Source organism: Sebastes fasciatus, chromosome 12 (genome assembly GCF_043250625.1).
Source record: "Sebastes fasciatus isolate fSebFas1 chromosome 12, fSebFas1.pri, whole genome shotgun sequence".
In the NCBI taxonomy this organism is placed as follows: domain Eukaryota; kingdom Metazoa; phylum Chordata; class Actinopteri; order Perciformes; family Sebastidae; genus Sebastes; species Sebastes fasciatus.
In genome coordinates this window covers 25,177,857-25,203,507 of record NC_133806.1, presented here as the reverse complement: position 1 = coordinate 25,203,507, position 25,651 = coordinate 25,177,857, and the positions used below count along the sequence as shown (strand labels likewise).

The 25,651-nt window shown below is 42.7% G+C and overlaps 3 protein-coding genes and 1 long non-coding RNA gene across 8 annotated transcripts in view; 3 read left to right on the top strand and 1 right to left on the bottom strand.

Annotated features, from left to right (window-relative positions):
• The window catches only part of prune (prune exopolyphosphatase), a 13,857-nt gene extending 9,268 nt beyond the window's left edge, over positions 1-4,589 (top strand). Inside the window, exons 4-9 of the mRNA XM_074654337.1 lie at positions 136-320; positions 1,436-1,594; positions 1,841-1,932; positions 2,193-2,351; positions 2,459-2,549; positions 2,918-4,589. Coding sequence (XP_074510438.1) covers positions 136-320; positions 1,436-1,594; positions 1,841-1,932; positions 2,193-2,351; positions 2,459-2,549; positions 2,918-3,171 — 940 coding nt within the window. The 3' untranslated portion in view covers positions 3,172-4,589. The remainder of the gene's footprint in view (positions 1-135; positions 321-1,435; positions 1,595-1,840; positions 1,933-2,192; positions 2,352-2,458; positions 2,550-2,917) is intronic.
• Positions 4,590-5,367: 778 nt separating this feature from the next.
• On the top strand, positions 5,368-15,806 carry bnipl (BCL2 interacting protein like). 3 transcript variants are annotated; one of them, XM_074654339.1, is made up of 10 exons: positions 5,368-5,487; positions 7,660-7,740; positions 9,290-9,357; positions 9,513-9,752; positions 9,832-10,032; positions 10,147-10,249; positions 10,408-10,539; positions 10,716-10,802; positions 11,544-11,642; positions 15,370-15,806. In XM_074654339.1, the coding sequence occupies exons 1-10, from the start codon at positions 5,444-5,446 to the stop codon at positions 15,392-15,394; spliced, it is 1,080 nt and encodes a 359-aa protein (XP_074510440.1). In that variant the 5' UTR covers positions 5,368-5,443; the 3' UTR covers positions 15,395-15,806. The 3 variants fall into 3 exon arrangements, with proteins under 3 accessions (XP_074510440.1, XP_074510441.1, XP_074510442.1); XM_074654340.1 differs by lacking the exon at positions 5,368-5,487 and adding an exon at positions 5,584-6,971; XM_074654341.1 differs by lacking the exon at positions 5,368-5,487 and adding an exon at positions 7,048-7,326.
• Positions 10,015-10,787, bottom strand: LOC141779488 (uncharacterized). 2 transcript variants are annotated; one of them, XR_012596325.1, is made up of 3 exons: positions 10,663-10,787; positions 10,412-10,582; positions 10,015-10,241 (listed from the first exon to the last, which is right to left on the bottom strand). It is a non-coding gene; the product is annotated as an uncharacterized LOC141779488 (long non-coding RNA). The 2 variants fall into 2 exon arrangements; XR_012596324.1 differs by having other exon boundaries at positions 10,016-10,241; positions 10,451-10,582.
• Positions 15,807-19,679: 3,873 nt separating the features above from the next.
• On the top strand, positions 19,680-25,351 carry LOC141779485 (thioredoxin-interacting protein-like). 2 transcript variants are annotated; one of them, XR_012596322.1, is made up of 8 exons: positions 19,680-20,123; positions 20,589-20,664; positions 20,781-20,928; positions 21,388-21,600; positions 21,677-21,823; positions 24,130-24,432; positions 24,963-25,159; positions 25,207-25,351. XR_012596322.1 is itself a non-coding variant. In XM_074654338.1 (7 exons), exons 1-7 carry the CDS (start codon positions 19,850-19,852, stop codon positions 25,008-25,010), a joined length of 1,209 nt encoding a protein of 402 aa, XP_074510439.1. In that variant the 5' UTR covers positions 19,680-19,849; the 3' UTR covers positions 25,011-25,351. The 2 variants fall into 2 exon arrangements, 1 of the variants encoding a protein (XP_074510439.1); XM_074654338.1 differs by having other exon boundaries at positions 24,963-25,351.
• The last annotated feature ends 300 nt before the right edge of the window (positions 25,352-25,651 follow it).

Sequence of the window (25,651 nt, the reverse complement as noted above, 5' to 3'; positions counted from 1 at the left end):
ACACCTGGCAGGTAGCCATAACACCTGACAGGTAGCCAGGAACACATGACAGGTAGCCACGAACACCCGATTATTAGCCACAGTCTGGTTCCTCAAGTAGCTCACCTGTCTCACCAGAGTGTATCTGTCCTGCAGTTCAGACAGCGAACTGGAGGGGGCGGTGGTGGAGGTGATTGACCATCGCCTGCTGGAGAGAGAGCCCTCCCCCTCCTGTTCTGTTACCGTGGAGACGGTGGGATCCTGTGCTACCTTGGTAGCGGAGTGCATCATCCAGAAAGCTCCGGAGATCCTGGACCAGCAGGTCGCTCAGCTGCTCTATGGTAAACAACTGAACTGGTCTCACAAAACCTGAACACACCTGAACAGGTCTCACAACACCTGAACAGAGGCCTGTACCACGAAGCGAGTTCAACATACCCGGGGTATCTTCTCGTTATCTGGTTTAACTAACCCTAACTAACAGATCCCGCTAAGCGGTCCTACGAAGGTGGTTATCAACTCGGTAAATCAACACAGGGTTTCTCCATCTGGCCGTGAGCGCGTTCACATGAACGGTGCGGTGTTTGCAATTTATGACCAATCACAAACATAGACAAGTCCACAGACTTGCAGACAGACAGGCAGAGCGGCACATTTAACAAAGGAAGAGCAAACTATATGAGACAAATACGAAGAAGTTAACCACTTAATCCAGACTAATAGTAACACAATTGAAGCTGCCAAATGCAGGAAGGACAGCTGGCAAAAGAAAAAAGTCCCGATGTGTGAATGCGTAAATTAACGGACTTATTAATTTAACGGAACACTCAAAAGTCAGATAAAGTCGCCTCGTTATAGTTAGCTTTGAGGAGTGTAATGGATGAATTGATTACACTTCTTTATACCCTGTGCGTAAGTAATGGCGTCTATGACTATTTTAACCCTCTTTCAGCTGCGTCCCCGTCCCCGGCGGTGTGAAACGGACTCAAGAGCAAGTAAAAATAAATAAATATAAAAACATAATTCAAAGAGGTAAACACCCACAGCATAAATCCAGCTGTCCTTCCTGCATCTGTCAGTTTAAACTGTGTTGTTTTTAGCCTGGATTTTGACTTAAACTTCTTCATGTGTGTGTAATATTATCATACAATCACCGCACAGAGCTCTGATTGGTCAGTAGGCGGTGCTTTTATACGAGTTGATCTCTTATCTGGAACATAACCTGCTCCAGAGCAGGTTAGCTGTTCAGCACAAGTTACCATTGCGATCTACCCCGGTAAGACGTGAACCACCTTCGTAGGACGGAAAACCCAGAGTTAACCCTGAAGTTACCTCGCTAACGTCAAATACAATGCTTCCTAGTACAGGCCTCAGGTCTCACATCCCCTGAATAGGTGTTCCGTTTATACTTCCTGTGTGTCATTGTGTGTGATTGTGTATTGTGTGTGTTGTGTAGCTGCGGTGGTGGTGGACTGCGTCAACATGGCGCCGTCAGCAGGTAAAGTGACTCCTAAAGACAGTCGGCTCGCTGCAGAGCTGGAGTCCCGTTTTCCCGCTCTGCCTCCGAGAGACGCTCTCTTCCAGACGCTGCAGGACGCCAAGTTTGACGTGTCAGGTGAGTTACTGCAGTACATGGAAGTACAGGTGGCCACATGTATACATATCACAGTATTTCATTATAGTGGTATACAGAATTTAAATGTGTATTATTTTAAATAAAGAGACTGATCAGAACTCAGATTTGTGCTTCACTAGTATTATTTGTAGTATTGTGTCCTCAGGTCTGAACACAGAATAGATGCAGTAGTTTGTGGTGTTTATAGCAGTATTTCGTAGTATAAATGCAGTATTTTGTCCTCAGGTCTGAACACTGAACAGATGTTGTTGAAGGACATGAAAGCTGTTAATGAAAGGTTGAACGTCGCCATTTCTGTTCTCTACATCACACTGAAGGTCAGTTTATACACACACTGTACTACACTCTGTACTACATACTGTACTAGACTCTGTACTACACACTCTGTACTACACAGTCTGGACTACACACTGTACTACACACTCTGTACTACACTCTCTACTACAGTGACAGTAAACTAAACCGAGGTACCTGCTCTGAGCTGTTGGTCCCTGGAGGCTCCACCCACAGTTCTGACCAATCAGCTGTGAGCTCTGACCTCAGATCAGTAATGTGTGTGTGTGTTTGTGTGTGTCAGGACTTCCTGCAGAGGGCGGAGTTGGAGGCAGAGCTCTCAGGTTTCTGTCTGAAGTTTGGGTACGACCTCCTGCTGCTGATGACCATCTCCTACAGCGAGAGCAAACAGCCAATCAGAGAGCTCGCTGTGTTCAGCCACAGTGCCACCTGCAGGCAACAGGTACAAGCACACGTTAAAAGAATAATACTACTGTAGGTACACACTTTTACTCCAGTTTGTATATTAGTCTGAGTTGCCATGACAACTCGGGTGTCCTCCCACCCCAGGTGATCCTCCACCTGGAACAGGCCCGTAACCCCGACCTCAACCTCTGTCCAATCAGCAGCCCCCGTCCTCACGTCACAGCCTATCAGCAAGGTAAACTCCTCCCCGTCTGAAGCCTGAAAGAGCAGGAGGGACAGGAAGTGACCTCACACTCACTGCAGCTAATCAGCTCCTCCGTTTGATTATCTCACCTGCAGTTAAAGACAAATCCTGCGGCACCGTCACTATGACGTTACACTTCCTGGGCTTCAGTAATATAATATATATAATATTATATAGTATAATACATATAATATAATATAATATATAATAGTATAATACAATATGATAAAATAATATAGTATAATACAATATAGTAATTTAATAGAATAATGTAAAAATATACTATAATACAATATAAAAATATAATATAGTATAATGTAATATGTAATAAGAGGAGATGACTTTGTGTCTCTTTAAAGGAAACACTCTGGCGTCCAGAAAGAAGCTCCTCCCCATCGTTAAAGAGTTCCTGAGGGAGCGGGACGGAGACTGTTGCCTGGGAGACGGTCGCCTAGGAGACGTGGAGGAGGATGAGGAGGAGGATTCCCAGTTCCCTCCGACCCCGATGAACAGTCTGGTGGAGGGCTGTCCTCTGGATGACGGCCTGCCGCACATCAGCGCTCAAGACCTGGAGGAGAAGTTCAGCAATATGGCCGACAGAAGAGGGAACTGACCTCTGACCTGTCACCTGTCAATCATCAGGACGTCTGTCTGTCTGTCAGATGATGAAGGTACCACAGACACAATGACAAAAACTTCCGATAAACATGGACCACGTCAACGGTTTGATTTTACTGATGAGGACTCAAACACGTTGTTTTATTCTGAAAAATCATTTGGAATGACTTCCTCAGAGGCGCAGATGTCAGTCCTTCAAAATAAAATGTAAAATACATTAATGATGTCTTGTGTTTACACACAGAACTTGTTTGGATCAGAAATATTTGATTGAAATGTGTTTTCAGTGTAAAAGTGACGTCTCATGATGTGAAGGTGCTGCAGAGTCTGTCACGTCCACAGGGGGGGGCGCCAACGTTAAGCTAATTATTATTAGTATTATTAATATTATTATTTTCAATTATCTGTTATTTTCTATCGTTTGGTCAGAAAACATTGAAAAATGCCAAAAACTCAATGATGTTCACTTTACTGAGATATGAAACAGAGACATAATAAATAACCCACAAATATAATTTAGATTTAAAGGGACTGTTTGTAACTTTTTAAGCGTATAAATGTACCGGAATAAATGTGCCTTCACTCACACAGCGCGCGTTCTCGCGTACTTGCTCCACCTCTAGACGTGAACGCACGCTCACTCCACACTGCAGAAGAGTTAGTTTAGCTTTGAGAATATACGTTTGTGCAGAAATAAATAGTGCAGCTCCTCCAGACCAACAGAGGTTTCCCGTGTCTTGTGAAGTGACGGGGCTCCGCAGCGAGTTACTTTATCGTCTCGGTACCGACCGGTTGCCGGTGTCTCCCTGCTCTCTCCGGCTGCGTGCGGAGAGAGCAAGAAGACACCCTGCGGAGCCCCGCTGCCTCAGCCTGTGCTGAGGCAAAAAAAGCCAACACTAGGATCAGCAGTGATTCATGGAGAGACCTTCGTCTGGTCAGCTAACATTACTGCCAAGCAGGTGAAATATAGAGTGATATTGTGGTTTTAGTTGACGTGTGTCGACTCACTGTTTTGAGCGATGCTCGTTCAGGTATATTTAGAGCAAGCAAGCGCAAGCTCGACGCTGACTTTCGTTGATTTCACGGCCACAGGTGTCGCTGTTAACAAGTATTTCTGAAAGTTACAAATAGTCCCTTTAATGTTAGAAACACTGCTATTTCTCACATTTAATCAATTCCTTTGCTTGAAAAACAACTTAAATGATGAATTGATCATCAAAGATATACACAGTATATCCATGTATAGATTGACAATCCTAGTGAACAGCCTGCAGGGAGTCTGGTCTCTGTGTGATGTTATAATGTGAATCTACAGTCAGGAGGATTTTTACACCAAACTCAGTTAAGTTTTTGAAGAAAAAGCAGAAACTGTTGATTAAAAATCAAATCAAATAAAAAGATTCTTCTTCTGCATGTTATTGTTTTTGTGAAATGAGACAATCCAGGTGATCTGATCTGGATCACATGTTACTTATCTGAGTGCAAGCAACAATATATCTGAGTGCAAGCAACAATATATCTGTGTAAGCAACAATATATGAGTGCAAGCAACAATATATTTGAGTGTAAGCAACGATATATATGAGTGCAAGCAACGATATATCCAAGTATACAGTTTGAGCAGAAGCAGAGCTAATCCAAGCACAATCAAGAGCTATTTGAGTGTGAGAACAGGATTTTGAGGGAAAGAATTACAATATCTGAACGTGAAATCATTAAGTCATGCTCTGAAATTTAAAGACCACGCTCTTGAAAAAAAGCTCCATACAAAACGAACCGCACCAGATTAATTAAAAACGGACTAAATGTTGGTTTATGGAAGTCAAACATTTGACATATTTAGTCAGTTTGTTTCAGGTCTAAATTCTTCCTCTTATACTTTTGACTGAGAATTAAAACTTTTCTAACATTCATAGTTTGTTTCTTTTATAAAACATAATATAGTGAAGTTAAATGAGGCGGGCAGTAGGACCCTGAGGAGACTCTGCACTTACTCCTGCTTTAATTAATGAAGTCAGAGGAAAGAAGACCTTCTGCCTCACCTGTCTACACAGAGCAGGTGAGCGTCGACCAATCAGACGGCAGCTGTGCTGTGCTATGCAGCCAAACCTGTCGGGCAGCGTGAGAGAGAGAGAGAGAGAGAGGGCGAGTCGCACTGAGTCAGAGCGGGAACTCCCCCAGAGAGAGAGAGAGAGAGGAAAACACACACAGACGTCCAGACGCTCACACATGCTGGTCAGAACACGCCGTGACATCACTGTGACATCATGAGCTCCCCCGCCGAGCACACGGACAGGAACGCAGAGGACGGGTACGCTTCATATTTAACACTCACTGTGAGGTCTCTGTGTGTGTGTGTGCGTGTGCGTGTGTGTGTACGTGTGTGTGTACAGCAGAAAGAGGAAGTACAGTTTAAAGTTGGTGTTTTTTTGGAGCCAGCATTGGTCGCTGTGGTGCATTTGCTGTTCGATGTCTCAGCGTTTGTGATCAGCAGGAAGTGATGTCAGCTGATTTCCTGTCTGCTGTGACTCCTCAGGTGTCTCCTGGTTCAGTCCAGGTCCTAGATCAGTAAACTGGTCCAGTACTCATCAGCAGACCTGATTCTGTATTTAAACTGGACCGAGCCGCTCCAGTTATCCCACTGACCTGAGCTCAGCCGCTCAGACAGGAAGCTGCTGTTTCCATGACGACCTGAACAGATGGTGTTCACAGTGTGAAACTGAACACAGATTTAGAGTTGTTCTAATACTACCAGTATCGGACGCAGTTCCAAAATTTGGTATTGTGAGTACGCCAGAAAAAAATCGACTTGTTTAACCAGAAATCAATTCTTCTGCTCCAAAACAGTAGCCTTCACTGGGCTGTTGCCCTGGAGGTATCATGGCTGCCACTGGCTACTACTGTCTTAGAGCAGAGAAGAAGAACTGACTGCAGGTAGTTTGTCACGTGACGTTAGCAAACAACAACAGTGTTTAAGTTGAACGAAGATATACAGCAAAAATAGTAATCATATCACATCCATACAACCAGAGGGTCGGCGCTACGCTGCTGCTTATCAGCTGTAACCTCCTGAAGTAGTCTCCAGCGGTGTAGGGGTCGGCTAATCTGGTCCCATTGATTAATGTTAACTTTCTCAACTAACACTCGTGATCCTGGAGAGTGAGTGACAGTCATACTGAGAGACACTAGTATTTTCTTCAGCCATTGTTATACGAAACAAGCCAACAATACTTGTTAGCCAGCGTTATCTAACGTGTTCAGAAAATTATTCTGCCTCCACTTAACGCTCCACTTTGGCCGTTGCCATCTTGGACTTTGGCCGTCGTCATCTTGGTTTTTGGCAGTCACCATCTGGGTTTTTGGCCGTCGTCATCTTGGTTATCTAGGTAAGACCACCTGTGAGAGCTCAGAGAACACAGAACCCTACTGAGAGGTCTGGATTTTCCCATTCAGACCCTGAAAGCACCACAGTGGAAGGAGGAGGAGGACGTCCCACTTTCTGTTCCACACCTGATCTTGCTGTGACCTGACCACACAACCAGGTACACAGGTACACAGGTGTGGTTACCTGGGTGGGTGTGTCAGATAAAGCGTCTCAGCCTTCTGCTTCAGTAACAACAAACAGAGGAACAATAGATCCCTGCTCAGGTGTGTCTCTGTGAACAATTAGAATCGGAGCAGTCAGGCAGGTTCGTTCAGTCCCATCTGATTCAGACTTTATGTGGAACAACAAGCTGCACGCCGGATCACAACTATATACTTAACTGAAGAGTGTTACCTGCCGACATGTGACAGGTGAGAGTCACTTGACTGGATCCTTTTGTTCAACAGGAAAACCAGGAAGAAGATTAAAATGATAGACAAGTGAATGGAGTCTGGTTTCAAAGAGAGAACACTGGATGGAATGCAGGAATTCTGTGTTTTTTATGGGTGTGTATGTGTGTGGTATTCATGATGTTGTGGAGACACATCTGTTTCTACCGTCTTGTGAGGACCCAGCGGTCCTGTGTGTGTGTTACTGTGTGTCTGTTACTGGTTGATTCAGCAGTTGTTCCAGTTCAGAGCGTCACTGGTTTCTGACTGAGTGTCTCACATTTACCACAGTAACTGAGTACATTTACTCCAATTCTGTACTTCAGTATCATTTGAGGTATTTTACTTTACTTGATTATTTCCATTGTATGCTACTTCAACCTTGTTATAACTTTACAGATGAACATTTTACATATATACCTTAAAAGTAATAAAATAGTTGACATACAGTTTAAGAGGAAACCAGTTCCTGGATGTCAATACATCAGTAATAATATTCCAATAATATAATATGTAAAACTAGAAGCACTTTTCTTGATAATACTTATGTACTTTTACTTAAATAACTTGAATTCAGAACTTTATCTATTATTGTTATTATTATTTTACTTAATTAGACAGTTTTATAGTCTATGTTTTGATTCTTATTGTGTTTGTTTTGTCCCTACAGGGCTCCCGTAGGGGCCTCGGGTAGCTCCAACATCCAGGACATGGAGCTGAGGGAGGAGTGGCAGGACGATGGCTTCCCCAGGTCAGAGTTCAACTTCTTCATACTGTGAACATGACAAACCTTTACTGTCAGTCAACAAAGGAAGCATCACTTGCCGTCGCCGTCTTGGTTTTTGGCCGTCACCATCTTGGTTTTTGGCCGTCGCCGTCTTGGTTTTTGGCCGTCGCCGTCTTGGTTTTTGGCCTTCTCCATCTTGGTCTCAGTGTTTCATGATGACGACCGTGAAGAGAGACTGAGGGTTTTAAACCAACAGACTCTATTTGTTCTTCTTATCTCACTTTCTGTAGCTGGAAGGTTAAAACGGTTTCTAACAGCACACTGAAGGTTTCCTCTGTTACACAAACACGGTTTATTATTAAATAACTGTTATTAATGCACTAAACCTTCTGAAAGTATTTTCTAGTGTCACAGACCTGATACTATAAAGGTAATGTCTTTCTGGTATTTTTTTAAACAATAGATTTATTGAATTTTCTTATTTTCCACAAGAACAATAGTAATAAAATAAACCTATAAGCAAGAGTAACAGATACAAAGAAAACCAGCTCAGATCAACAAACATACAGGAGGTTACAGGAAGTTGTCTATGTTGCATCTCGATCACAGGTTACAAGAGTTCAGGTTCAGAAGAAGAATCAGGTCCAAGATTGTTCAGATAGGACGGCCTAGTAGAACTGATCTGCAGTCTGATTGTATAGAAGTCTATGAAACAATGATCCTACTTCTCACTTGATTTATTACCTCAGTAAACATTGTAAACATGAGTTTATGGTCTCAATCGCTTGTTTCAAGTCTTCTTCAATACAGCATGATGTTCATTTAGTAAATTATGGTCCCATTTAGAGTCAAATAGACCATAAAGCAGGGGATGCTTTAGGGCGGGGCTACCTTGTGATTGACAGGTCACTACCACGGCGTTGTCTGGTCAGGGAGTTGTCCGGGTTTTTTCGTCTAAGAACTTTAACCCTTTCACAGTGTGTTTTCACTTCATCAGAGTTAATTATAACATTTTGGTCGCATAAAAATGTCTTATTAGACGTTCGGTTGTACTTAGCTCCGCCCTCTTGTGTCACTTCTGGTTGCCAAAAAAACAAGATGGCGAAGGCCAAATCCAAGATGGCGGCAGTCAAAAACCAAGAAGACGACGGACAAAAACCAAGATGGCGGCGGCCTAAATGCAACATTTCTGGCAAAAATTCAGGATTGTTAATTATTGGCGTAAATGCAGAAGATAATTTGAACCTCGCCTCCAGACGGCAGGTTGATCGCCTTCAGAGCTTTGCTTGTCATCGGATTGGCACAATTATCTCTTATGTTCTTAAAATTCATAAAAATAGTAAATCTTGAAATCTACATTTCTATAATGATGATTGAATGTCCAGTTTGGTTCTGAACCATTCAGATATAATCCTCAAGCCTTAAGAGCCTGGCAGTTTAATCTGAATTAATTTATTAACTGGACATAACAAAATATTTTATAACATTTTATATGAATTTTCCATCCAACAGTTTTCACAGACTGAGGTCCAACCAGGAATAACAACTCTTATATCTAATGTTTTTGGTTCAGGCCTCTCCCAGAGGATTGCGGGAGTCCAGAGGAGGCAGAGAGCCCGTCGGGCGGCGAGGAGCGACCAGGTGACCTCAGAAAGTTTTTATCCAAATATTTGTTTTGTACAAAACAATGAAGAATAAACAGGAAATTATAAAGAGGGACATGAATATTTAAAGTAAAAGCACCTTATATGTCTCATATCTCTGTCCTCTTGCCCCGCCCTCTCCTCTCCCCTCAGCCCCGCCCACCAGCCTCGCCCTATCAGGGGCTAAGAAGCGCCTGGTGGCCCCGACACTCAGCCTCACTCTGAGCGGCAAAGACTCTCACGACCAGAGTAACGACGGTTTCTCCGCCGCTGCGCTGTCGACGACGCCGGAAGAGACGCCGTCACTCGATATCAACCTGGAGGCTCTGGAGACGCCGTCAGGCAGTGAGACGGGAACGCTGCCAGACAGCACCCATGACCTGGAGTGGGAGGGTGAGACAGGCTGAGAGACAGATGACCTCTGACCTCTGACCTCTGACCTCTCTCTGACCTCTGACCGCTCTTTGAACAGATGACCTCCCCCGGACTGTGAGAGCTGGGGGCGTTGCCGAGGGCGTGGCCAGGAGCCCGGTGGAGCAGTCAGAGGGTCTGATGGAGCTGGACCAGGTGGACAACACGGGGCGCCGCTGGAGGAAGTTCTCCATCTCCGGACATGAATGCCACGTCGACATGAGCGTCCTTGAGCCGTACCTGCAGGTCCTGTCACACGGAGGTCAGAGGTCAAACGCACTCACATGAAACACGTGTACAATATTTATTAATAAGTTATTTTGTGGCACATTAATTCAAACTATGACTCCTCTCTCTGCGTCTGTTCGGCTCTCAGGTTACTATGGAGACGAGATGAACGCCGTCATCCTGTTCACCTCCTGCTACCTGCCGGAGAACACGGTGGAGGACTACGAGTACGTCATGGACAACCTGTTCAGGTGAGTTTACAGGAGCAGAGTCCATGTGGCAGTTAAGGTGTGATCTAGCCTTCATTATAAACTCGGTTAAAGTCGATTCAGACTGATGATCTACACACAGATGTAACACAGTGTTTGTTGTGTTGTGTTTGTTTGTTTGTGTGTGTGTGTTCCTGCAGTTACATCGTGGGGACGTTGGACCTGATGGTCTCAGAGAACTACCTGCTGGTCTACCTGTGTGCCATGGCTCCCAGAAACAAGCTGCCGTCCATCAAATGGCTCCATCAGTGCTACATCTCCATCGACAGGAGGTACGCTGGGTTCACCCACCGGGACAGCACTGCCCGGTTGGAGCTGAACACACACAAACATTTCAAATGTCAGAAGAAATTAAACTGTCAGAGATGTTTATAAGTAAATATGAGAGACTGCACCTTGTTTCCATGACGACGGAGGTGTTATTTACGTCCCCTGTGTGTCTGTCCAGGCTGAAGAAGGACCTGAAGGGGCTGCTGTTCGTCCATCCGGCCTGGTACATCAGAGCTCTCCTCACTGTGGTCAAACCCTTCATCAGGTCTGCAACACACCCTTTAGACCCCTTTATATAGCCCCCCTTTATATAGACACCTTTATATAGACCTCTTTCCTGTTAGTAACCATGATGAGGTGTTTAGCGGGCGGAGCGTTAAGTGGAGGCAGAATAATTCTCTGAACACGTTAGTTAAAGCTGGCTAGCAAGTATTGTTGGCTTGTTTTTTTTTTAACAATGGCTGAAGAAAGTAGAGTAGATGGCTGGCTAACGCTAGTTAGCTATCTAGCTTGTCCGGAGACTGACAAGCTAACTAGCTAACGCCTGCTCTCCTCCCGGTGAAATAGTCTGGAGGAGAGAAAGGGTTGCTAATAGTTTAGTCTTCTGCTAACAGCAGCCAATGGCTCACGGCTGCTGTTAGCAGAAGACTAAATATTAACAACATTTACTCTCCATCTCTGAAACGTTTCTCTGATATTGTAGCTCGCTAGAGCCTCAAATCACAGTTTGTCATCTCAAATGTATGTGATATCTTGATTCTGGCAGCCAACAACACAGCAAGATGACATTTTAGATGTGTAACTTTAGTCCACTGCTAGTGTTAGCCTCCAGTCTTTCCTTTGTTTAGCCTCCAGCTAACACCGTGACCTCATCATGACGTTGATTGTAAAAGAGTCTATACAACAGCTACCAGCAGCTAATTAATGTGTTAGCTACCACCTAAACAAGAGATGTCTCTGTCTGTCTGTCTGTCTGTCTGTCTGTCTGTCTGTCTGTCGTCCTCAGTGAGAAGTTCAGCAGGAAGATTCGGTTCGTCCAGAGTCTGAATGAACTGTCTCAGATCCTCCCCACAGACAGACTGCAGATCCCAGACGCAATACGCCAGTAAGAACCCAGACTCTACTGTTACTCTACTGTTACTCTACTGTTATTCTACTGTTACTCTACTGTTATTCTACTGTTATTCTACTGTTACTCTACTGTTACTCTACTGTTAGGGGCAGTGTCCACCAAAGCGTTTTTTCCCTTTTATTGTTTTAATGCTTTGCAATGGGAGCACCGCGTATTTCAAGCTTTGGTAAAAACGCCAGCAGCGTGAGGAGGTGTTGATCGCTTGTCTATTCTGCGCCGAGGGTTGCATGTTTGCCATTTTTTCAGGTTGCAGAGAGTTGAAAAATGTTCAACGTTGCTAACAGGCTAAAGTTAACAGGACCCACGTCCTAATCATGCTAACAGACTGAGACTGAGGCTAAAGCTTACAGGGTCCAAGTCAAGGCCTATGGAAAGGAGGCTGGGTCACGGGCGGACATGGGTCTTGGGTTATGGGGTACAACACATGCGCAGTGTAACTGAAGCTGCAGTCGTGCGTTGCGATTGGTTCAATTTTGGCGAGTGCAGGCCAGATTTTACTGCGCAAATGTTGTACCCCCTAAGATATGACGCGTTGATGACGTGTGACCCAGCCTCCTTTCCATAGGCCTTGGTCCAAGTTCATGATATCACGCTAACAGACTGAGGCTAAAGCTAACAGGTCCAAGTTCATGATATCACGCTAACAGACTGAGGCTAAAGCTAACAGGTCCAAGGTCATGATATCACGCTAACAGACTGAGGCTAAAGCTAACAGGTCCAAGTTCATGATATCACGCTAACAGACTGAGGCTAAAGCTAACAGGTCCCATGGAAAGGAGGCTGGGTCACGCGTCGTCAACGCGCCATATCTTTGGGGGTACAACACATGCGCAGTAAAAATCTGGCCTGCACTCACCGAAACTGAGCCAATTGCAATGCACGACCGCAGCTTCAGTTACACTGCGCATGCGTAAAATAAATAAATAAATAAATAAAGGAAACCCAAGAACCCGACATCCAGGCAATATCATTTTTTTCCACAGCACACCAGACATACTCTAGAATCGATTTCATTTTCATAGACAAGAGAATGTTGCCCTTGCTAAGAAAATCTTGAACAGCCTATATCTGCTAGGGAAATTGAGCTTGCAATTATAGGAAAGAAAAGTGGAAAAGCCCCCGGACCCGATGGGTTTCCCATTGATTTTTATAAAAAATTTGCACTTAAATTGGTCCCCATTTTGAGAGATGTGTTTGCAGAAGTACTTGAAAAGAAGTTATTACCACCCACCATGACACAAGCCATAATTTCAGTTTTACATAAAAAAGACAAGGATCGTTTGAAATGTGACTCATATCGGCCTATAAGTTTGCTCTCAAACGACTATAAGATCTTAACTAAAGCCCTTGCATCAAGACTTGACTCCGTCATTCACTCTATAATCCATCCCGACCAGTCAGGGTTTATCTCCGGGCGATAACTTTCTGGTAATTTACATAGACTCTTTAACATACTCTACTCCCCTAATGGACCGCCCTCACCAGAGGTTCTAATCTCCCTCGACGCCCACAAAGCTTTTGATCGCATTGAATATGAATATCTCTTTGCAGTTTTGAACAAGTTTGGTTTTGGTCCCACTTTCTGCTCTTGGATCAGGGTCATATATACCTCTCCAAAAGCGTGTATCCGAACTAACAAGATTATATCGGAGTATTTTCCTCTTTACAGAGGTACTAGACAGGGCTGTCCGTTGTCCCCACTCTTGTTTAATATAGCCATAGAGCCCTTAGCCATAGCAATAAGACAAGAGGTAAACTTGATGGGTATAAACAGGGGTGGCCACACCCATAAAGTATCATTATATGTGGATGATCTTATTCTTTATATCTCCGAACCCGAGACATCAATCCCTAAAGCCCTGGACATTATATCCAAATTTGGGAAAATATCAGGTTATAAATTAAATCTTTCCAAAAGTATAATATTTCCGATAAATGATCATGTACAGCAGTTCGATTTTGACCGGTTCCCATTCAAAGTAGCTAGAGACAAATTCACATACTACTACATATTATTGGGCTTCCAACATTCATAAAGTTATTCACTGGGTATCAAATTTCTATGAGGGCACAGGACTATTATGGGCTGAGATGGTACAATTTGTTTGCAATCCAGTATCCTTACCATCAATGCTTTGTGCACCACTACAGTCAACCCCATTGTAAATGGCTCACTGAAAATATGGTCCCAGTTTAGGTCACATTTTAAACATAAACAGGCGCTCACTTTGCTACCTATCGTGTCTAATGGGCTATTTCCACCTTCATTAATAGACTCTGCATTCCAGTTATGGTTCAGGAAGGGGCTACGATGTATAAGGGATCTTTTTCAAAATAATAACTTTGTCTTTTGAGCACATTGTTAGAGAACATGACATACCTAAATCTCATTTTTCAGGTATTTGCAAGTGAATAGTCTTGTCAGAGAGCTTTTTGTTTCCTTCCCATCTCGCCCGACAGATGTTAGGATTGAGGAATTTTTAGATTTGGATCCTCTTGAACGTGGTCTGATATCTAGACTGTACAGTGAAATTCAAAGGGTGGCATCGCCTTCACTGAACCATCTCAGGGAACAATGAGGTAAAGTCTTTGGAGCTGATATTTCAGATAAAGTTTGGCGGTTTGCAATTGAACGGATTCATTCAACATCTGTGTAAAACATTGATTATTACAATTTAAGATTATTCACAGACTCCACCTTTCAAAAAGCGAACTCGCAAAGATGTTCCCAGGAACAGATCCAACATGCTCCCGTTGCCATCAAGACGATGCCACCCTTTATCACATGTTTTGGACTTGCCCAGCCCTGGTTCCACTCTGGACCTCTATCTTTGAAACTTTTTCATACATTTGTGATAAAGAAATACAGCCAGACCCAACAATTGCGATATTTGGGGTAGCTCCTCCAGAAAGTCTCACTGTCATTGGTTCAAGCTGATGCATTGGCTTTTTCCTCACTGCTAGCGCGAAGACTAATACTATTACAGTGGAAATCCAACAATCCACCGACGCATTCTCAATGGATAGAAAGTGTTATGACATATTTAAAGCTAGCGAAACGTAGATACTCTACAAGAGGCTCATCTAAGAGGTTTTTCAAAGTTTGGCGGCCTTTTCTCTTTTACTTTGAACATGAATATGTATCTAAACAGCAGATGTAGGCTCCCCTGATTCCCCCACCCACACGTGCACACACACACACACACACACACACACACACACACACAAGCTCTCCAAATCCACATTAACACAAGTATGGATGTATAAATGTATGTTATTTTAGTAGTGTACCTTAGTTGTATTTACAATGTTTTTGTTTTTTTTGTATTTTAGTTACTTATGTACTTGATTGTTGTTGATATGTTGTTTGGTATGTTGTTTTGACTCTATGTACTTTAAAAGAAAATTTAATAAAAAGATTTACACTACACTGCGCATGCGTTACACCCCATTCCCCAAGAGGAGGGTCATAGCCTCCTTCAATAGGCCTTGATATCATGTTAACAGGCTAAAGCTAACAGGACCCACGTCCTGATATCATGCTAACAGATGTTCAAAATGTTCAACGTTGAGTAAAACACTGCGCTCGTCACTGTCACTTTTTACCAATCACAGTGGAGGAGGGGCGGGACAAATAGCCTATCACAAAGACATGATTGAATGTGGTTGAATGACTGAAGATCTGTCTGTCTTCCTGCAGGTACGATGAGAAGTTGAACAGATGACGATCACAGAGATCGACAGACTGGATGGATCCTAAAGGTCAAAGGTCACCAGGAGCCTCTCAGCCTGATGACCTTTGACCTCCTGCCTGTACAGAACAAACACAAAGACTCTGGGTTTATTTATACTGTCTTTAAATCAGGGGAGGGTAAGTTAAACGTCTGGTTCTCCTGCAGCTTCAGACTCAGAAGATCTACCTGTGGACCCTCGCCAGGTGAGGACAGGTGGAGTTGGGTTTTACATCTCAGTGTGAAGCTGTTGTAGGAAACCATCATGTGTCTGTATTAAGTTTGTATTTGTAGACTTTAATACAGCAGCTGAACACTAAAGTTAAAGCACATTTAACAGGTGTTTTACCTGTTGCACTTACATGTACCTGTAATAAAAGCATCGATCAAACCTTTTTTAACTAAATTAGACCCATTTGTTTTTTTATAGTTTTACTATTTTACTGCATAAACATACTGCATGACTTCAAATGACTGTAAATTAATTTAAAATGACTTCAAATGACTATAAATTAATTTAAAATGACTCTAAATGACTGTTAATTAATAAAAAATGACTGTCAATGACTCTTAATTAATTTAAAAAGACTTTAAATGACTGTAAATTCATTTAAAATGACTGTCAATGACTCTTAATCCATTTAAAAATACTTTAAATGACTGTAAATTCATTTAAAATGACTAAGTTAATTAAAAATGACTAAATTAATTAAAAATTACTGTCAATGACTCTTAATTCATTTAAAATTACATTAAATGACTAAATTAATTTAAAATGACTAAATTAATCTAAAATGACTCTAAATGACTGTAAATTAATTTTAAATGATTTAAAATGACTGTAAATTAATTTGGGGGTTGTTTAATTAGTTTGATTATTTCATTATTATTATTGTTTATAATTTGTAGACACTAGGGGCACAAAGCACTCAGATGAGGTGATAAAGGTAGTAGGTGTGTCTACGTCAGGTCATGAACCAGGAAGTGACATAATAGGCTCTTTCGAGATGAACTGCGCCTCGCCTGGAAAGTAGAAGAGATCAGGCGGCAGCAGCAGGGGGCAGTGACAAAAAGCTGCGGTCAAGTCGGACCGTTTTCGGCCGTTTCGAGCAGCCTTCACGGAAATTACAGGAAGTCACAGAAAAAGTTACTTCCTTTTAGATCTGATCTGTAGGCCAGTTGTAGTTTTCAGACCACGTTGGGTTTTATTTATATTTGTTTGTAAATAAATTTGGAAATGTGAGTGTCTGGCATTGGATTCTATCCTTCATTATTTTTATTTCCGCCTTGTAAAGCACATGATGAGCACTCGTTTTGATAAGTGTTATATAAACTGGAAAAACAAAGTTCGGAAACTTGTGTTTGGTCGATTTTTCTCTGTTGTTACAATGTTAATTGGCATTTCATTTTACATGGTTGGAAAGCCTGTTTATTTACCTTCGCAATGATGTCCAACTTGTAAGGATCATACATTTGTGGGATGAGCAGCACAGCTGATTATGAGGGTAACGCCCAAGAAAAATTTGCCAAAATGCTCCGTCAATGCTAAACAGTGTATTCTCCTGTTGGTATTGACTTGGTTTTGAGTTGTTTGGTGGATTGGATGATTGATCTCTCCATCAGTAACAAGGAACAAACAAGACATATTGGCAATTTTACACTTTATTCATTTAATACACCGTCAGTAGTGGTGGAAGATCCATACGCAGCCACAACAGTCTGGCACCTCCTCCTCATGCTGGTCACCAACCTGGTCACACGTTGCTGTGGGATGGCGTTCCATTCCTCAACCAGGATTCGTTGCAGGTCAGCCAGCGAGGTTGTGTTGGTCACTCTAACACGTACAGCACGCCCAAGCTGGTCCCACAAGTGTTGAATTGGGTTGGGGTGTGGACTCTTGGCAGGCCGTTCCATTCTCTCTACTCCCATTGTGGAGGTAGTCTGTGATAACCCTGGCTCTGTGGGGGCGAGCGTTGTCATCTTGGAGGATGAAATTAGGTCCCAGATTGTGGAGATATGGGATCGCCACTGGCTGCAGAATCTCATCCCGATATCTCCCTGCATTGAGATGGTCTTCAATGATGACAAGCCTTGTTTTGCCAGTGAGGGAGATGCCGCCCCCCCCCACACCATGACACTGCCCCCACCAAAAGCTGTTACTCCATCGGTTCAACAATCAGCATAGCGTTCTCTCGTCGTCTCCATACTTTGACCCTGCCATCCAACTTTCGCAGACAGAACCTGGACTCATCACTGAACATGACATTCCCCCACATGTTCAGGTTCCATTGTCTGTGTTGTCGACACCAGCCCAAACGGGCCTGACGGTGAAGGGCAGTCATTGCAGGCTTCCTGGTAGCCTTAAGAGAATACACTGTTTACCATTGGCAGAGCATTTTGGCAAATTTTTCTTGGGCGCTACCCACATAATCAGCTGTGCTGCTCATCCCACAAATGCATGATCCTTACAAGTGGGACATCATTGCGAAGGTAAATAAACAGGCTTTCCAACGATGTAAAATACAATGCCAATTAGCATTGTAACAACAGAGAAATAATCAACCAAACACAAGTTTCCGAACTTTATTTTTCCAGTATATATATATATATATATATATATATATAAAACCTTCATTATTATAATAATTATTATTATAAACCACACAAGATATGTTTGTTAACAGATGAAACCTTCATTGCACAACATGAGACTAATACAATCTAGCGTTAAATATTACAATTACACAGACAGTTGTGACTTTGTAAACACGTGTTTGCTGTCAAAACTAAGAGCCAATCAGCTCTTTGATCAGGCGACAGCCAGGCGTTTCCCATCATGCCTTGGGTCTTGCAGTTGGTGGAGAGCAACTGCGGCGCCTGGCTCTAAAATCTGCGGCCGCCTTGATCTCGTGAGGTTATCGTTGCCTACGTGTGCATGACGTCAGATCAAGACGGACACAAATCTAACCGGCATGCATTGCGCAGCCATTTCCGGTGATCGATTCTACGCAGGCCTAGCTCATCTCGAACGTGCGTATTGTTTTTGTACCGGAGCAACATGTCGGAGGCAGTACGGTGGATGTTTGTTTGCTTATGTGCTGTAAATTAAATCAACCTGAACGTGAATCCTGTCTGGATGTTGGACTGAAACGATGCATCAGTGACCTTTGATTTAAGTTTAATTTTTGTAAGAAAAAAACATTTTTGAACAAATAGCCACAACAATGAATAATGACTGTACATTTCTTTATATGACTGTAAATTAATTTAAAATTACCCTAAATGACTACATAATGACTGTAAATGACAACATTTTTTATTTTTTAACCTTTATTTAACCAGGCAAGTCGATTGAGAACAAATGTTTATTTACAAATACAAATTTGTAGGCCAGGCCAATTTGTTGATACTGGCGTTGATACTTTTGCCAGTATCAATGCTTGGCCTGGCAAAAGGCAAAGCCTCTTGAGGGAATGGGGTTAAAAGAAATAACAAAATGTACCTAACTACCATAACTTTCTATCAGTGACAGTGATTATATGGTAGATTTCTTGCTCATATATCCAAAACCAGATAAACTGGGGGGAAAAAGTTTGCTACTGAGGCTCCTGACGGTGTATTAAATGAATAAAGTGTAAAATAGCCAGTATGTCTTGTTTGTTCCTTGTTACTGATAGAGAGTTCAATCATCAAATCCACCAAACAACTCAAAACAAGAGTCAACACCAACAGGAGAATACACTGTTTACCATTGGCAGAGCGTTTTGGCAAATTTTTCTTGGGCGCTACCCACATAATCTCATCCCACAAATGCATGATCCTTACAAGTTGGACATCATTGTGAAGGTAAATAAACAGGCTTTCCAACGATGTAAAATACAATGACAATTAACATTGTAACAACAGAGAAATAATCCATTAAACACAAGTTTCTGAACTTTTTTTCCCCAGTTTATAAATGAGTCTACCAGTTATTATTATTATTATTGTTGTTGCAGCTGCAGATGGACAGTAGATCTGTTTCTATTCTCATCCTGATGACTCTACTGTATTTATGGCCCCCAAAGCGGCACGAGCCTCCCATGCGTCCTCTCTGCTCTCTGATTGGCTGCACTCACCTGAGCAGCCCGTGCGGACCAAACAGAGAGCTCCGTCCTCCAGCGGCTCCGCGTGTCCACCGTGGTGTCCACACGCTGAGCACGCGCTGCTCGCTGAGAGGTAACGGGACACCGGGACCGGACCCGACCCCCCCCCTCCTCCTCCTCCCCGGTATAAAGCTGACCTCTAACTGTTTACTGAAACAAACACAGCCAAACTAACCATATATAACCCGGTCTATACATCATTTATGGTCCTCTCTTTAGTTTCCATCACATTAGTGTTTAACTTCAGGTCCATCTCCTCCATCATCACCAGTCCCGGTCCCAGTCTCGGTCTCTCGGTACCAGCATGGTTCTGTCTCCGGTGAACCAGCTCAAAGTGTTCCAGCTGCGGTTCTCGGACCCCGCCCGGTCCTTCTACAGCAGCGGAGACAAGCTGTCCGGCTCCGTGCAGCTGGAGGCGGCTCTGCCCTGCAGGCTGGCCGGCCTCCGGGTCACCGCCGCCGGCTGCGCCCGCGTGGAGCACCGCGGCGGGAAGAAGAGCAGGAACCGGAGCAAGGAGCAGGAGCAGGAGTACCTGAAGTACGAGGAGGAGCTGCGGCTGGACGAACAGCTCTCTACCGGTACCCAGACACCTTTACTTCTTCTCACTAATGTATACATATATATATGTGTGTGTGTGTGTGTGTGTGTGTGTGTGCGCGCGCGTGCGTGTGTATATACATATAAATATATATACACATAAATGTATATCTATATGTATATGCATATATATATTCAAATTATCTTAAAATCATAAACAATACCTTAGGTAAGTTTAATTTTTGAATAACCTTTTTTGCAACAACAATGAATTACTTTAAATGACTGTTAATTAATTTAAAGAAAATACTGTAAATTAATTTAAAATGACTAAATGACATGTTATAGATTTCTGTATACATAAAGTTATAAAATATATATATAAAAAGTTATAAAATATATATATATATATAGTTATAAATATATATATATATATACATACATACATACATACATACATACATATAATATCTGTCCGCTTGTTAACTCTTTGTGTTTGTCCTCAGACTCTGACGGCTGCTTCCTGCTGGAGCCTGATAAACACTACAGCTTCCAGTTCGGCTTCGAGCTTCCTGCCGCCGGGTGAGACGCTGATCACGGATCAGTTATTGATTATAGGAGTGATCACAGACTCTGGTCAGTTATTGATAATACAGATGTGATCACAGTCATTTATGGTGTCTCCGGTCTGGTTTCAGGCGTCTGGTGTCGTCCTATAAAGGGAAGTTCGGCTCCATTCGTTACTACGTACGGGCGGTGCTGGACAGGCCTTCCCAGGATGCTTTGAAGTGTGAGAGGGAGTTTGAGGTGGAGGAGCCGCTGGACATCAACCGACCCGACCTGCTGGTACCAAAACACACTCACACATTAATATTAATATTAATTTATATATATATAAAATGGTTTCACTGTTCTGTGATGATTAATCAGTTGATAGACCAGAAATAATCTTCAGTAAAGACCTAATTTTGTTAATTTTTCAGTATCAACAGTGATAAAATAATGATAAACATAAACACAAGTTAGAAAAGCACAAAGTCTGATGTAAAAATATATTCATTTATTGATATCAATAATAACTTCACTGGTTCCATCAGAGTTTTATTAACTGGAAGCAAAGTTTTTGACTAAACATCTGAAACTGATATCAGACGACAGGTTTGACGGTCGCTGCTTTGAGAGGAAGTTTGATAATAAAGTGATTAATAAATAAATAATAATCTGTATTATTATTATCTCTCTGCAGCCGGTTTCAGATGATAATTGTGGAAATGTAAAGTGATGAGTTTTGCGTGTCGTCCTCAGGCTCCGGCCGCCGCCTTCAAACAGAAAAAGGTCACCTGTATGTTCATCCCTGACGGCCAGGTGTCCATCAGCGCTCGCATCGACAGGAAGGGGTACTGTGAGGGAGAAGAGATCAACATCAACGCCAAGTTTGAGAACACCTGCTCACGTATCGTCGTGCCGAAGGCCGCCATCATCGCTAAACACTCGTACCATGCCAACGGACAGATCAAGGTGAAGCCCGGCGGCGGGATGACTTCCTGTCCTCAGCGGGACGAAACTCTGATCTCTGATGTCTGATTTATTTCAGGAGTCGCGTCAGAAGCTGTCGGCGGTCCGAGGAAACCACATCATCTCTGGGATGTGCGACATGTGGCAGGGGAAGAGCATCAGAGTCCCCAAACTGAGGCCCACGCTACTCGGCTGTGACATCATCAAGGTGGACTACGCCCTCATGGTGAGTCATCATGATGATGTCACAACAGGTCCGTTCTAGAGTTCATGAGATGAAAAGAGGTGATTTAAAGGGACTATTTGTAACTTTGTACGCGCATAAATGTAGCGGGTCGTCACACATGCGCGCTCGGATATGCGCGTTCGCATGTAGCCACTGTACCCTCCTCCTCTGCCTGCTCGCCTTCACTCAGACAGCACAGCTCAGCTCGCTCCACCTCTAGACGTGAACGCGCGTTCACTACACACTGCAGAAGAGTTAGTTTATCTCTGAGAATATCTAGTGAATGTACAGGGGACGTTTGTGCAGAAATAAATGCTGCAGCTCCTCCAGACCAACAGAGGTTTCCCGTGTCTTGGGAAGTAACGGAGCTCTACAGAGAGTTACGTTGTCTTCTCGTTACCGACCGGGTGCCGGTGTCTCCTCTGCTCTCTCCGGCTGCGGGAGGAGAGAGCAGGGAGACACGCTGCAGAGCCCCGCTGCATCAGCCTGCACTTAGGCAGGAAAAGCCAACACTAGGATCAGATCTAAATCATGTTCATGGAGAGACCTTCGTCTGGTCAGCTAACATTACTGCCAAGCAGCTGAAATATAGAGTGATATTGTGGTTTTAGCTGACTTGTGTCGCCTCACTGTTTTGAGTGATGCTCGTTCAGGTATATTGAGAGCGAGCAAGCGCGAGCCCGACGCTGAATTTCGTTGATTTCACGGCCACAGGTGTCGCTGTTAAGAAGCATTTCTGAAAGTTACAAATAGTCCCTTTAAGAGAGAAGTTGACAAGTAAAATATAAGGACATACTGTCTATACTGAGATACAATATGACATATGATGAGGTAAAATATGATGATATAAATACTGAGATAAGACAAAGATAAAATAAAATATGATAAAAGATGAGAAGAGATATCAGATAACATGAGATGAGATCAAAGATAATTTAAGATGAGACAAATTAACACATTTTAGTTAAGATTTGATAAATATTATAAAATAAGATCCTAAAATTATCATAAGATAAAAGGATAGACTAAATGTTAACATCTTGATATCAGATAAAATTAGATAAATAAAGATGAGATGATATAATTCACACTTTACAATAACCATCATTAATAAATGGTAAATTGATAGTTAATTAAACTTAATTATTAGTTATTTTACTGTTACAATGAAATAATGAATGTTTACTAGGGGTGGAAATCTTAACTGAAAGAATAAGTCTTCTACAGTAATTAGTACAAACAAAAAAATGCAGTTTTGTTATTTTCATATAAATAGGATGAAATTATAAACTAAGGCCATACATTGAAGCATAAGCTCAACCAGAACTATGCTAAAAAACTTAGCTTTTTATTTCCCACTCATTCAACACTGGCTCATTGGTCATAATTCTTACTATAACAGTTAAGGCACTCAAATACTGACATATTGGCAATAAGAAAAATAAATTACAAAAATAAAATCCCAAATGTCTGTAATGTAAATGTAATGTTCAATCTTAAGGCTGTTGGTAAATCCTCAACTGCTGCTTATGCTAGTTTATACAGGGCAGGCACAACAGACTAACATTCACACGTGAAGGCTCATGCACTTTGAACATCTGCTTTAATTCTGTATTGTTTACGATGGAGTGTGGTCGTATATGCAGCGATAAACACTCTTACAGCATCAGATATTACTTTGATCACGATGTGAATCTGCAGTGGGAGGCTGTCTGAACGCTGTGTGAGGGAACGGACTCTCAGTCCAGTCTGCTTTTGTTTCGCTCCACTAATCGACACATTCGGGTGATGCCATCGCAATTAAATGTTTCAAGTGTCCACATATAAACCCGACTTCAGTTGAACAGTGTTGGCGTACAGTGTGACACAAATCGTTGTCAGTTTAGCTTGACTATCATGAGCTACTGGGCGATACAGCGCTGCTAACATTCCTGGTGCACTGCCAAGACTTTCCAGGTAAAACTCACGCTCCGGAGTTTCTGTTCCGCGTGTGCGAGACATAAACAGCTGTTTGGGTAACGGTGAACCGAAAGGATGTCGCCGACCGAACTGAGCGGTTCGGGTCAAATACATGAACCGTTCCAATATTAACAAAAAATTAGTTGAGATTAGATATTAATCTTCACGTCTACTCTGCAGAACCAGATGATATAATATAAGAAAGATGAGATAAATAAATAAAATAAAATTAATATGAGATATTAGACATTAACCTTCAGCTCTTCTCAGCAGATGAGATAATACAAATATGAATAAATCTGAGATAAACTGAGATGTTGGACATTAACCGTCCCTCCTCCCTCCAGATCTACCTGCACATCCCCGGCAGTGAGAAGCTGATCCTGGAGCTGCCGCTGGTCATCGGTACGATCCCGCTCAGCGGCGTCGGTAGCAGGACCAGCAGCATGAGTAGCCAGGCCGGATCCCTGAGCAGCTGGTCCTCCTTCCCCTCGGCCCCCCCCAGCTACAGTAACATCCACAGAGACCTGGCGGTGGACGGCCCCAGGACCCCCCTGCTGCAGGACTACGACGAAGAGGAGGACGAGGGGGGGCTCTTCATGACGGCACCTGAACGGTGCAACCCTCCCCCTCCCCCCGCGTACAGCGAGGTGAGACCAGCAGACACAGTACAGCCCAGTCTGGTCCGGTTGGTTCCATCTGTCAGCGGCTTCTACTGGTTTACACCTGAGCTGAGATGAGATTAAACAACATGACATGAGATATGACATTTGACAAGAATGTTGTAAGTAAGATACAATAACGGTGTAGTTTAAGGCGTAGCGTACGGAGTAGTTTAAGACGTAGTTTAAGACGTAGTGTAACAAGTAGTGTACGGTGTAGTTTAAGACGTAGTTTGAAACATAGTGTAACAAGTAGAGTACGGTGTAGTTTGAGAAGTAGCGTACGGTGTAGTTTAAGACGTAGTGTAAGAAGTAGCGTACGTCATCGTTTAAGAAGAAGTGTACGGTGTAGTTCAAGACGTAGTCTAAGAAGTAGTCTACGGTGTGGTGTAAGACATAGCGTACGATGTAGTTTAAGAAGTAGTGTACCGTGTAATTTAAATAGTAGTGTACGATATAGTTTATAGTTGAGACGTAGTGTAAAGCAGTTTTTATAATTTTACGTTTGTTTTCTTCAGGTCGATCAGGACGCTGTTAACCCTCATCAGGTGGTTCAGGTCTTCTGAGGACTTCCTGTTCAACCACCGGTCCCTCCAACCGCCTTGTCAGTCACTTTTCAGGGCTGCAACGCTCCCTGAATAAGATGACTCTGCAGTTTCCTGCAAGTGACTCAGCATGTTTTGAGACTTTATTCTGTGGGTAAAACAGAGTAATTGTTTTGATGTGAAAAGTGTTTCTAATATTTGTTACTCAGCTGATTAGTTGTTTTTCTACTATACTGACAGGAAGTTACAGTTGAATGGTTGTTTTTCTACTATACTGACAGGAAGTTACAGTTGTATAAATGATGTAAATAAGAGCAGATGTTTATTTTTTTACTCAAACAATAAATCATTTCAACATTAAATCTGTGTCGGTGTGTTTCACTGTGTGATTACAGAACAAACTAGAAAAAAAGTCACCCGTTCAGTAATTTAACTTTAATATCTTACGTAGATATTATCAGACATTTCTTTTGGTCTTCAGAAGGCAGGTTGTTCTGTAAACTTGTTTTTAAAGTTCAGGAAAGTCCTGAAGGAATTGCTGACAGTAAATGCAGAGAGTCTGTAATTTGACTCTGTTGTTTACACCAACTGCAGCTGTTCGAATCAGAGACTCTTCATTCTAAACTCTGATAGCAAATTATAGGACGGACTGGGACTGGGCC